The sequence below is a fragment of the Aricia agestis genome, chromosome Z (assembly GCF_905147365.1).
Source record: "Aricia agestis chromosome Z, ilAriAges1.1, whole genome shotgun sequence".
Lineage (NCBI taxonomy): Eukaryota > Metazoa > Arthropoda > Insecta > Lepidoptera > Lycaenidae > Aricia > Aricia agestis.
The window spans coordinates 31105001-31117790 of record NC_056428.1 but is presented as its reverse complement, the minus strand read 5'-3'; the positions used below and the strand labels follow the sequence as shown (position 1 = coordinate 31117790).

General features: G+C 35.1%; 3 protein-coding genes across 5 annotated transcripts in view; 2 read left to right on the top strand and 1 right to left on the bottom strand.

Annotated features, from left to right (window-relative positions):
• LOC121738947 overlaps positions 1-1353 on the top strand; it is a 67927-nt gene extending 66574 nt beyond the window's left edge. For both annotated transcript variants that reach the window (XM_042131231.1, XM_042131230.1), the window contains one exon: positions 942-1353. In XM_042131231.1, coding sequence (XP_041987165.1) covers positions 942-1060 — 119 coding nt within the window. In that variant the 3' untranslated portion in view covers positions 1061-1353. The remainder of the gene's footprint in view (positions 1-941) is intronic.
• Positions 1354-2559: 1206 nt separating this feature from the next.
• On the bottom strand, positions 2560-8161 carry LOC121738952 (selenoprotein K-like). Of its 2 annotated transcripts, none has more exons than XM_042131239.1 (4): positions 7998-8161; positions 6138-6213; positions 5951-6028; positions 2560-3085 (listed from the first exon to the last, which is right to left on the bottom strand). In XM_042131239.1, exons 1-4 carry the CDS (start codon positions 8014-8016, stop codon positions 2986-2988), a joined length of 273 nt encoding a protein of 90 aa, XP_041987173.1. In that variant the 5' UTR covers positions 8017-8161; the 3' UTR covers positions 2560-2985. The 2 variants fall into 2 exon arrangements, with proteins under 2 accessions (XP_041987173.1, XP_041987172.1); XM_042131238.1 differs by lacking the exon at positions 7998-8161 and adding an exon at positions 7851-7899.
• Positions 8162-12700: 4539 nt separating this feature from the next.
• The window catches only part of LOC121738951 (rhythmically expressed gene 2 protein-like), a 1478-nt gene continuing 1388 nt past the window's right edge, over positions 12701-12790 (top strand). The window contains exon 1 of the mRNA XM_042131237.1: positions 12701-12790. This exon is cut by the window's right edge and continues 983 nt beyond it. The gene's annotated coding sequence lies outside the window, so the exon portion shown is untranslated.

The following is a 12790-nucleotide window of genomic DNA, read 5'->3' as shown; positions in this document are numbered from 1 at the left end:
TTTTTCACTATTGTATGGGCAAGGGCTCGAGTGTCACGAGTTTCCCCATATAAAAGTGTAAAAAAAATTGGGTCTTTCATCGCTGCTACTTTCACAGTGAACTCTCTACAAGGAACACGTACACACGTACCCTAAAGTATTATCACTTATTTTTGTTACACCCTGTATATAATATGACTCTTTTTTTATTGCTATAAAACAATAGCGTAGCAAGGCAAACACAAAATGTCGGAAAGACGGTCGGCGTAGCAAAGAGAGCAAAAGTGCGCTCGTCGGGTTTTATAGAACCCTACCCCGCCGGGAGGGTCGTCCTCGCTGTCGCCTACTTCTCGTCAATAATACTTTATAATCTGGAACTGTAGGTTATATAGTTAATCGGGATAAGTTCGGATACAGGGTAGGTCCGGATAATTCAAATTAACGCTAAGTAAATTAAACTACAGTTACGGGTACGGTACTACAGTTTGAGGTTGCAGTGCAGTATAGTAATTAGTAGCCCGTAGCGCCAGACAAAAAAACACTAACTAATTTAGTGATAAGTTGAATTATCCGGACTTATCCTGTGTCTGAACTTACCCTGATTAACTTTATCTATATACGGTATTACTGTATATTGTATAATATAAAGTTCTAAGTTGACGACTTCTGCAGCTCAGTTGGTGGGCTATTGGCAGCTCAAGCCGGGGGTCGCGGGTTCGAATCCCGCGACGGAACAAAAAGTTTTCGAAGTTCCTGGGTCATGGATGTGTATTAAATGTGTATCATATAATAAAAATCTTAAATATAATATGTATGTACTTATTTTATAAAAGTATTAAATATAGTTCCGTCCCGTTTACCACGGGACTAGACTGACGTGGTGTGAAGCGTCCATAGATATTATTATCGTATCAGTCATTACAGCAATCCCGTGCAACCAAAACGTATTATCTCTCTTTCAGGCCTCTTTGACTTGAATAAGATGACTTGGAGTATCTACATCAACAAGCCGAGCATTTCTGAGCCGGTTGCGGTCCTGCCCATCCACTTCTCAAATCTCAAGACATGCGGTTCCTGCTAAATTATATTATTATCTAGGGTTGTGCATTGATGATACGTCCAAATGGCCGGTTAGGACTCCAAAAAAGAACATACCATAAAAAGGCCGGCAATGCACACCATCACTTAGTATTGCTAGAAGAGTGCCTTAAATTATTAAAGTTGTTATAAAACTTGTATTTATAAAAAAAAAATTACATAAATACGTAACTACAGTAAGTTTGTCCGTCATAGTTTTAAGCATTTATCGAATTATTTATAAGCATCTAATTTACACTTATCATTAAATACAAAATATTTTAAGCAATAATTATTATACTTATTATGTGTGACGAAATAAAATATTCAATGTTTAAAATATCGTTTTATTGTATCTATATTATAATATATATACTATATTATCTATATTATATTATCTTATCACATATGGAAATAGAACAATACACATTTTATCTCTAGCAAAACAAGTTCTATGGCCTATATATCGTGAAACAAGTTGCAAAATATCAAAACAAGCTAATAAGCACTGTAGACTTCATTAGGTATAATATATTATTTTACACGTGCATTTTATTAAATTTTCTGACATTTGGACAATTTTGTAGCTCGTCTCGTGGGTTCCACCACATCCACTCGAAGTCGAAGTAAATAGTCGACAAATAAATAATAATATTAGTAGATCTAGTTTTGGTACTATGAGGAAATCAAAATGCAATAAGTAGAGTGTTTCTAAAATACCAAATTATGACAAAAGTCTTTTAAAAATAAATCTGATTCAATAGAAGTATAATATTAATTTAAAAATGGAAGCGAGTGTTAATTATCATTATAAACATTAATTAATCAGGACTTACTCAGGAATAATAAAATGTAATTAATAATAAGACACAAGATTTTAATTAATATATTAATGTTCTTAAGCTTTGCAAAAGCATCAGCAGGTCCAATTTGGTCTTTCTAATAATAATTACCCTAACACACATACACAAACATAACATGCTTACAGATCATGATTTGTCACTTTTTTTTTATATTTATTAAATCAATCTACATATAATATGACAAAATAAAGTTCTTCTATCGCAAAGCAAAACCATATTCGCAAAGCTTGATTTGAGCAAACCTTATTGTTGGCATAAAGGTTGTCAATTAGATAATTTATGTAATTGTTTTCTTAACAATAAAAATATTGTAAAAATTACAATCTATAATCCAAGACCGAAATCGCTCAGTGAGCGAAAAAATAGCTCACAACGCGTTGTGGTCACAGTGAAACAGCCACGATGCGAAATTCGCGTTGTGGTTCTAATGAAAACGGCCACGACGCGTTCTGGCAATTACAAAAAGACCATAACGCGAAATTCGTGTCGCAGCTAATATGCTATTCGTTTTTCTTGATTGATTAATCGTCCATAGGTATGGAAGATTATATTAGAATAACCATGCGTACCTACTACATAATTTTTTTTTTCTTTTACTAAATCACTGCATAACGTGTTTGTCATTATTATTTATAAAATATCCATAGTTCCATACTATCCGTACTAATGTTATTACTGTCTGTCTGTCTGTCTGCCTACATAAACACATTATGCAGTGATTAGGAGTGGTAAAAGAAAAAATATTTAGTAGTACGCGTAGTAATTCAAATATAATCTTCCATACCCATAGACGATTAATCAATCAAGAACAAATCAAGAAAAACGAATAGCATATCAGCCGCGAAACGAATTTCGCGCATAGTCTTTTTGTGATTGCCAGAACGCGTCGTGTTCGCAATGTGACCACAACGCGTTGTGAGCTATTTTTTCGCTCACTGATCGATTTCTTTCTTTAGCGTAACACATACAATAAAGTTAACTCTCATAAACTCTGAATGCTGTATGACATAACACACAATAGGTATATCACTCCAGCTAATGGCTCTCCTGGTCAGGATATATGTTTTTAACCACACCCACAGCCTCCGCCGCCCATAGGTGGTGGTGACGGTCCAGAACTCGAAGGACCAAATCCACCAAACTTCTTCGATGGGGGTTTCGGGGGTCTGAGAAGAACAGAAATACTTTGTTATGTAAATAATAGACTTTATAACTGTTACATATTGGCACAAAAGAAGAGGTCTTACCACAAAAGATTTAAACATCTATTGAACAGTTGCTTTGAGACCATTATGTACTGAATTTGTTCTAATCAACTGTTCAACAGGTGCTTAAATCTTTTGTAGTAATACCGTTAATGTTTTATTCAGTTAAGTCAATTGCCGAAAAAGTTAATAATAGAACTAGGCTGAAAATTTGTCAGAGCTCAAAACGGCGTGTCTGAATTCACATAATATTCGTTCTATCGATCTTGAAATAACATATAAGATACTGTTTGCGAGTGTTTTCTTCTGCAACATAAGTGGCGACCGTGACAGCACCTGCCGCGCCGTGGTGGGGAGGGTGGTGGCCGGTGGGAAATATTAACGTCAACTAGGGATCGCCCAATGGTCCAAATTCGACCTTAGTTTTAACGACATTAGGACTACTAGTTACTACCTATATTTTGTAAAAAAATATTGACTTTATCATATTTTTTTCAACTCTTGTCTCTGGGACTCAGCTGATCTTAGACTGGCCGTGTAAGCATTGTCTAAGAGTATCTAAGATTCAATAAAAAAAACTATAATCCATTTTCAATTTGTCAACTTGTTGTCAACAGACTTCAACCATAAATAATAGAGTATAATTCGTATGTATAGGCTTGTCACTCAAAAATCTGTCATTTTTCCTAGTGTGTGTGTTCTAGTGTGTGTAATGTTTTATTTGTTAAAAAAACTATGATTAAAAGCATAATTGCAAAATAAAATTAGCTCGATGCACTCCTTCACCAATCACCATATAAACTATATCTGTGCAAAATTTCATTCACCTATGTTTCCCCATTTTTCATCAAAAGGGTTACAAAGTTTTTGGCTCACGTATTAATATATAGATGTCTATTCTCACTAGAATAACTGTTATGTTGTCAACCTCATACTTTACATCTAGACACGCGGTAGCGTGTCAAGCCATATTCGAGTATAACAGAACTGGCGTGCAGCACCGTGTGTATAGAACTGCTTCCCTTATGCCAAAATGAAATGAGTTGACTAGAACCACAACCATTAAAAACCCTTTTACAGCATTAAATCTATTTTGACACCATGTCCTGTAACTTTTAGTTAAATATAGATATAACATTATACAGGTTGTTCGGGTGAACACCATTATCCTTAAAACCATCAAACGAGCCCATCAAAATGAACAACTTTTTCTTTGAGAACAATTCTGCAAACTCAAAAAAATCCGTTTTCATATCTATACAAATTGTCGATCCGGTCTTCCGCATGGGTATGAAGACTGAATTTTTTTTTTGAGTTTCCAGCATTGTTCTCATAGAAAAAGTTGGTCATTTTGACAGGCTCATTTGATGGTTTCAAGGATAACAGTGTTTACACTAACACTCACACTCACAACATTGTAGTATTTTAATATGTTATATGCTTGTTTCTTTCATATTATATTGAGTTGGGGAAAAAGTTTCTTCGTATTTTATATAAAAATTCAAAAGGTTTTTTTTATACAGTTTATTTACAATTGACCCAATGTGATCCCATTGCTATAAAAATTTTAGGGCTTCTAATAAAAAAATTGCGACAAGTGGTTTTGGCACTCTTTTTGTGTTGTCAACCTGACACTGCCTAAGGAATTCTGCAGCGACTGAAACATGTGGAAATCTGAAGGTGCAAGGGCAGGAGTCTCCCAGCCAAACTTCCGTAATTTTTTCTGAGTGGTTAAAGATGTGTGAGGTATAGTGTTATGATGGTGAAAAACCACACCCCTTCTGTTGATTAATCCCGGCCGCTTTCTCTCAACTTCTTGCTGCTTGCTCTCTCATCAATTGTTCGCAGTACAGTTCAGAATCGATGGTCCTGCCTGGCGGTAACAGCTTATCCCTATATCCCCCATAATGCCCTTCCAATCCCACCACACACACAGCATCACCTTGTTGCGAGTTAACCCAGGTTTCGCCACAGTCACACAAAGCCTGACCGGCCTTTGACCACAATCTTTTTCAAACGTTCTTGTCATATGTGATCCACTTTTCATCACCAGTTATCAGCTTCTTCAAAAATGGTTCGGTTTTATTACGTCGTAATTAAGAATCACAAATGAGTACACAGTTCATTAGGTTTCTTTCAGTAAGCTCATGAGGCACCCAAATATCAAGCTTTTTTGTTTACCCAGCTTTTTTTCAAATGCACCAAAATCATTTTGTAGTCAATCCCTACTTCTTCATCTACATCGTAACTACTAACATGCCGATCTTGCTCCACTTTTTCAAAATTAGCATCAGTTTTGTCCGTAACAGGGCGACCAGAGTGACATTCATCTTTGATATTCAGATTTCCGGATTGAAAAAGCTTAAACCAAATTTACGCTACTCTCACAGATTGACTGCATTAGGTCCATAAACATCAAAAAAAAATTCGCAGTTTTGTGGCATTTTTACCTTTTTTATAATAAAATTTTAAAATGTACCGAATTTCTTCATTAGAATCACTCATTTTAAGAATAAGAAAAACAAATGAAAATCTTACTAATACATAATTTGAATTTGGAATTATCTTAGGTAAAATTAAAACTTTTTAATGATAACAAAAACAGCCAGATATTATTGGTATAGCAAAAGAGATTTTATGACAAGTTCATACATATTATACTATAATGCGAAAAGACTTTTTCCCCAACCTATTATATTATTAGGAATGGCATACAACCTTTTACCTTCCCACGATCGTGGATTCCTGGAAATCTATTGTTTTCACGGTTGAATTTGACCGCTTGGGACTTGGATTAAACCTTATTAATATAAGCATTATATTTACCCGCTGCCAGGAGGCCTGAAGTCTTGAACATACTTGTCTCCATGCTTACTGTAGCTTGGACTTATCAGTGTCTGAAAGCTTTAAACAGTATTTCTTGAAAAACTAAATTTACAAAATTCATAGAACTAAACTATTAACAAAAGTAAGAGGCAAATGTAATAATTTGCCTTTAAATGTTCATACTTACAATAAATAGATGAAATTAATGGCACCCCAAAACCATCCAAATATATTGAAGGGGTTGCGTTCTACGACCGCCCCATCTGAAAACAATAATAATGATGATATCTTATATCCTTAAACGAGCAATTCTTGTATATATATATATACTAGATGTCCCGCGCGGCTTCGCCCGCGTAAATTAGAAATTTTACAGAATCCGTAGGTACATTTTCCCATAAAAAATATTTCCCCCGTTTTTCCCACATTTTCCTGAGTTTCTTCTGTCGTATTAGTCTTAGAGTAATAATATAATATAACCTTCTCGATAAATGATGAGTCTTACTCGATAAATGATCTATCTAACACTGAGATAAGTTTTTAAATCGGACCTGTAGTTTCTGAGATTGACGCGTTCAAGCAAACATACTCTTCAGATTTATAATATTAGGTAGATATAGATTTTTTTTTAATTATCGCTTGACAAACTCGAGTCTCGATCTAAAAGACTATGAAATGGTATAATATGGTAGTGATGATGATGATGATGATGATGAAGAATGTAATTTGCATAGTAGCATATGCTTTCTGTTCTTAAAACAACGCCGAAACTCCCAAACTTGTATCTATAAAGAATCAGGAATTCTCTCAGCACCTTCCGAACCACGGTATACCAGGTATATCTCGGTGCAAAATCTTACTTGTTGGTAGCATATGCTTAGAATACTTCTCACGAAACCGAAGTCACCATATGTTTCCCTATAAGTTTTGAGGAGTTCCCTCGATTACTTATGGATCCTTCATCAGATCACCACTTTTCTGAATATAATACCAAATTGGGATGATACCCTATATACCAAAAGAAAAATTTTGAAAATCGGTTAACAAACGGCGGAGTAATCGTTGAATATAAGAAAACAAACATAACACCTCCCCCATTTTGAAAGTCGGTTAAAATTGTAGCCTATGTGTTATTTATTTAATATTTTAATCAGCACATGAATTGAATAACAAAATTTTTTTCAAATTAATCGTAGCACCATCTGTCAGGACAAACTAAAATTGAAATAGAATAATATTGAATGCGATGATAGCGCCGTCCGCCGGATCTAATGTAAAACATTCCAAAATCAACAACTCCTTATAAATAAGAAATTAATTGAAAAAACATTTTCCAGTAGACCAAACTGTAAATCTAAACCATTCTCGAATCTCCACGAACACACACAAAAAATTTCATCAAAATTGGTCCAGTCGTTTAGGAGGAGTTCAGTCACATACACACGCACACAAGAAATATATATATTAAGATATATATATATATATATATATATATATATATATATATATATATATATATATATATATATATATATATATATATATATATATATATATATATATATATATATATATATATATATATATATATATATATATATATATATATATATATATATATATATATATATATATATATATATATAATTGGAATCTCGGAATCGGCTCCAACGATTTTCATGAAACTTAGTATATAGGGGGTTTCGGGGGCGATAAATCGATCTAGCTAGGAATCATTTTTAGAAAATGTCATTATATTCGTGTTTTATTGAATACCGAGCAAAGCTCGGTCAAATTACTAGTTAGTAATTAAAGCTGAGTTGCGCCACCTTTTATTGGGAAGGTCAAATTTTGTGAAGTCAATAGATTGCAATTTGAATGTATTTGGTGATAAACTTACTTAAAAGTTTAATTGATAATATAGTTGGGTACATAACATTGTATCATCTTAATGGAGATAATAAATGGAACAAAATATTATTATCAGCTCATACTCCCACCTACTACAAAAGCTTAAAACTGACGTGGCCTAAATAATTTCATTTACCTTTGTTTATATAAACCATGTTGTACGTTTTATCACAGATGTTCAAGGTATATTATATTTATTTTGGAAAACAGTAAATTTGTCACAAGTCACATAATAGTAAATCGACTTCTATCAACACTAATTATTTATTATTACCATTACCAACAAGTACGTCTATCAATCGAAACCAGGGTTGCCAGATGCAATTTTACGATTTCCCCCAAAATGATTTTTATATTTCCCCAAAATGATACGTTTTCAAAAAAAAATTTCCAATCGCTTTGTTACAGAAAAAAAACCGAATATAAAATTGAAACTACTATTATTCGATTTAGTAGTTTCAATCACTCGACAGTTAAACAGATACACAACACATAGTCGCTCGCTCGACCAAAGAGACAATTTTTTTAAGGGGGTGACAGACGTGCGTGTAAGTACGCGGACTATGGTTCGACGAGCTTAGGAGTTTGGCTGGTATAAATGGTCAGTATTTAAGATGCGACCCGGTCTCAAGACACGGTTCAGGCTCTGTGATTGGTTGGCTGTCAAAATTTAGACCGAGATGTATCTTGAGTACTGACTATTTAATATTTGTAACAGCCTTAATCGCCTGTGTGTCAGCAAAGAGCCGCGAGCTGCGAGCCTGGGGCCATCCAGTGTGAGCGTTTCTCGTGTGTCACCGACGCGAGCCGAGTAAGTTCGCGAACTTAAAATCCGCGTAATTTAAGTTCGTACGTCTGTCAGGCCTTTTACGCACTCGACCAAACAAACCAAAACAAACAAACAACAAATTTACCAGGAAGTTAATCGAATGAAAAGGACGTTGGTTTTATTTGTTTGTTATATTTTTTAGAAGTGAAAAATCCCCAAAAAATCCCCATAGTGTATTTATTTTCCCAAATATTTCCCCAAAGATACTGTTTCCCCAAATTTTCGCCTAGAGTCAAAATTTTCCCCAGAATTGCGAAAAAAAACCCCAATCTGGCAACCCTGATCGAAACAAAAAATTTCTTCAGTCTTCTACTCCTCAGTCCTCCTTAGTTTTTGACAGATTTGACATATCACTTTTTTTTCTTTCATATGGCAATTCGGCTATATAGCCATGGCCAGTGTCGAGTATGAAATATATGGCGGGAAAATAATATTCTACACTTGTGCACGTTATCGAATATTCTACCAATATTACTCATTAAAAACTCATCTAACACAATTTTAGGAAAAAAATACAATAACACAACATCACTTTTTCACATTCCCGGCAAAACTTGCGTGCGTGCGTGCGTTGCGTGAAATTCCTAAATTACGCAAGCGAAGCCGCGCGGAAATCTATACATCTATACATATAAATAAAATTGGAGTGTCTGTTTGTAATATTAAAATAATCGATTTTTACTACATGCATATGAATACGGTACTTACACCAAAATAACAATTTTTAGAATTTTTGTCTGTCTGTATGTCTGTCTGTTTGTTCCGGCTAATCTCCGAAATGGCTGGACCGATTTTGACGGGACTTTTATTGGCAGATAGCTGATGTAATAAGGAGTAACTTAGGCTACTTTTTAACCGACTTCCAAAAAGGAAGAGCACATTTTTTTTACTTTTTTATTTTTTACCTATGTATTTAACATTTTGTTAACGCGGACGAAGTCGCGGGTAACAGTAGTATATATATATTAGTCTGTCAAAAAGTGAAGAAATTAAAAAGTGGCAACATCGTAGTGTCACGGTCACCCCTTTCAAATCAATTAGTCGTGTTCGTTTCGTTTTTCAATGCACATTGCGCATGCGCAAAGTTAAACATTAGTGTCAGTGTGAGTGTCATGTTCTAAAATCTTGAGAGAAATTGTAAGTATTTTATTGAACACTAGCTGTTGCCCGCGACTTCGTCCGCGTGGACTTTATAGTTGTTCCCGTACATCGATTGAGTTGCTTACGCGAAACTCAGAAAAATATATTGTATGGGAACCGCACATTTTTCCGGGACAAAAAACATTCCTTGTCCCAGATTCAAATTAGTATCTCCAATCCCCATGCCAAATTTCATCAAAATAGATAGAGATAGAAATTTGGTTTATACCAAATTTCAGCAAAATGGATCCAGCCGTTTACGCGTGATGTCGTGACCACGCGTAATAATATAACGTTCCGCGCAGCTTCGCCCGCGTAAATTAGATATTTCACAGACAAATTAGTCCACAAAAAATAGCCTATGATCCTTCACGTGGTCTACTTCTTACCTGTGCCAAATAACAGAGAAATTGCTCCAGTAGTTCGTGAGATAAGCCCTTCCAAATAATTTGCCTCGTTTTTTTCACATTTTCCTCTATTTCTTCGCTCCTATTAGTCTTAGCGTGATAAAATATAGCCTTTAGCCTTTCTCGATAAATGGGCTATCTAACACTGAAAGAATTTTTTAAATCGGACCAGTAGTTCCTGAGATTAGTGCGTTCAAATAAGCCCTTTCAAATAATTTCTCCCCGTTTTTTCCACACTTTCCTCTATGTCTTCGCTCCTATTAGGATTATCGTGATAAAATGTAGCCTAGCCTTCCTCGATAAATGGGCTATCTAACACTGAAAGAATTTTTCAAATCGGACCAGTAGTTCCTGAGATTAGCGCGTTCTAACAAACAAACAAACAAAGAAACTAACAAACTCTTCCGCTTTATAATATTAATATAGATGACACTCAATTATGAAGTTGACAGTCAGCTGCCAAACTGCGAAAAAATGAAACGAACGATATGAAAAAAGGGATGACACTACGATGTTGCTACTTCACTTTTTTGACAGACTATACCCGATTCCTTGCCACCTTTATTTTCGAGCCTATTCGCCACGGTCCCATATTACTGATTGACACGCGAGTCGCGTCATTGGCCCTCCTAAATGATGACGCACCTAGCGCGTAATGATGGCCCCCGGTAATGACACTATCACTGTCACTGTCAACTGTGTCAGAGTTCAAGACTCAAGTATCAACAGGAAGAGTTTTTCACATGAAAGAGTGATGAAGATGTTGTGTTTTTGTATTATTTTCCTAAAATGGTGTTATTTCGGTTTTTAATGTGTAATGTTGGTAGTATATTAAGCATTAAGTATTCGATGTCGTGCACAAGTGTGGGCAAGTGATAGTGATCACTTGCCCACACTTGTGCACGACATCGACCGCATCCCCACTCGCGCGCGAACCGTGGGCGACGCCGCGGCGCCGCGAAATTACTGCGAAGCATGAGTGAGAGATCCGATTCGCATATGTTTCGCACTTCGCGGCCCGTTCCCCGATTGTTGTCGGTTTTCTGTCCCGCGACAAAGAGATTTTTTTTAATCTTTATTTTAATAAGGGCTTTTGCCATACAAGACATGCCAGCATTGTTTAGTGAACAGAATATAATTAATCCTACTTTATACTTTATTACTTTATACCTTATATACTTTAAGTATAATATTATAAAGGCGAAAGTTTGTTTGGATGTATGGATGTATGGATGCTTGTTACTCTTTCACGCAAAAACTACTGAATGTATCATAATGAAACTTTACAATAAAGTAGCTTATACACTAGAATAACACATAGGCTACAATTTTAACTGACTTTCAAAATGGGGGCACCTCCCCCATGTTCGTTTTTTTATATTCAACGATTATTTCGCCGTTTATGAAGCAAATTTCAAAATTTTTCTTTTGGCGTACAGAGTGTCATCCAAATTTGGTACTATACTCACAAAAGTGGTGATCTGATGCTGGGAGCCATGACTAATCGAGGGAACTCCTTAAAATTTATATAGAAACATGTGGTGACTTCTGTTTCGTGGGAAGTAGTCTAAGCATATGCAATCAACAAGTAAGATTTTGCACCAAGGTATACCATGATTAGATTGGGAAGGTGCTGAGAGAACTCCTTTGCATTGCTTTAAGAACGGAAAGCATATGCTACTATGCAAATTACATTCATCATCACTACCATATTATACCTTATAAAGCTATATGCATCCCATGATTATGAGCCTATTATGACCCATTGGTACTTTTCATAGTCATTTAGATCAAGATTCGATTTTGTCAAGCGATTTAAAAAATATTTATTTGTTTGATTGAACACGTTAATCACAGGAACTATTGGTCCGATAAAAAAATATTTTAGTGTTAGATAGCTCATTTATCAAAGAAGGCTATAATTATGCTATTTTATCACGCAAACTAATAGGACTGAAGAAACAGAGGAAATGTGGTTAAAACGGAAAATTATTAGCAAGGGTTTATCTCACGAACTACTAAAGCAATTTTGTATGTTATTTGGCACAGATATAGAGTAGACTACGTGAAGAGAGATAAGCTATTTTGTTGCGAAAAAATGTACGATTTCCGTAAAATTCCTAATAATTTACGCAAGCGAAGCTGCGCGGGACATCTAGTTTATAATATAAAGTAAGATAAATACGGCTCAAGAGCGCAAACTATAGTGCGTCAAGAAAGTAAAGAAATTAAAAAGTGACAACATTGCGAACATGTCGCGAACTTTGTGAGTGTGGATCAGTTAATTTGGCAGAATGCGCGATTCGCGGCGCGCTGTCGCGCGCGACTCGCGAGTGTGGATCGGCAGTTACTATAATTATACTAGTAATCTGTGGGCAGTTAATTTCTTTCAATAAACTGCAGTGGTTTTGAATAATTATTTTCATGTTTTAAAGTGACAAAATCAATTGTAAATTATTTAAAAGGTATTTATTTTTCTCTATGTACAATTTTATAAAATGTGGTAACAGGACCAAAATATTGAAGCAATAAGCAACCTTGAGTGTTGAGAGT

Bases quoted from the DNA above. Each gene is read 5' to 3' on its own strand.
- LOC121738952 (XM_042131238.1), bottom strand. From the start codon at position 7,884: ATGTACCCAACTATATTATCAATTAAACTTTTAA. The intron at 6,214-7,850 runs GTAAGTTTATCA...TATTGTTTTCAG, and splicing joins ATTATCAATTAAACTTTTAA to ATGGGGCGGTCGTAGAACGC. The intron at 6,029-6,137 runs GTAAGTATGAAC...TACTGTTTAAAG, and splicing joins ATTAATTTCATCTATTTATT to CTTTCAGACACTGATAAGTC.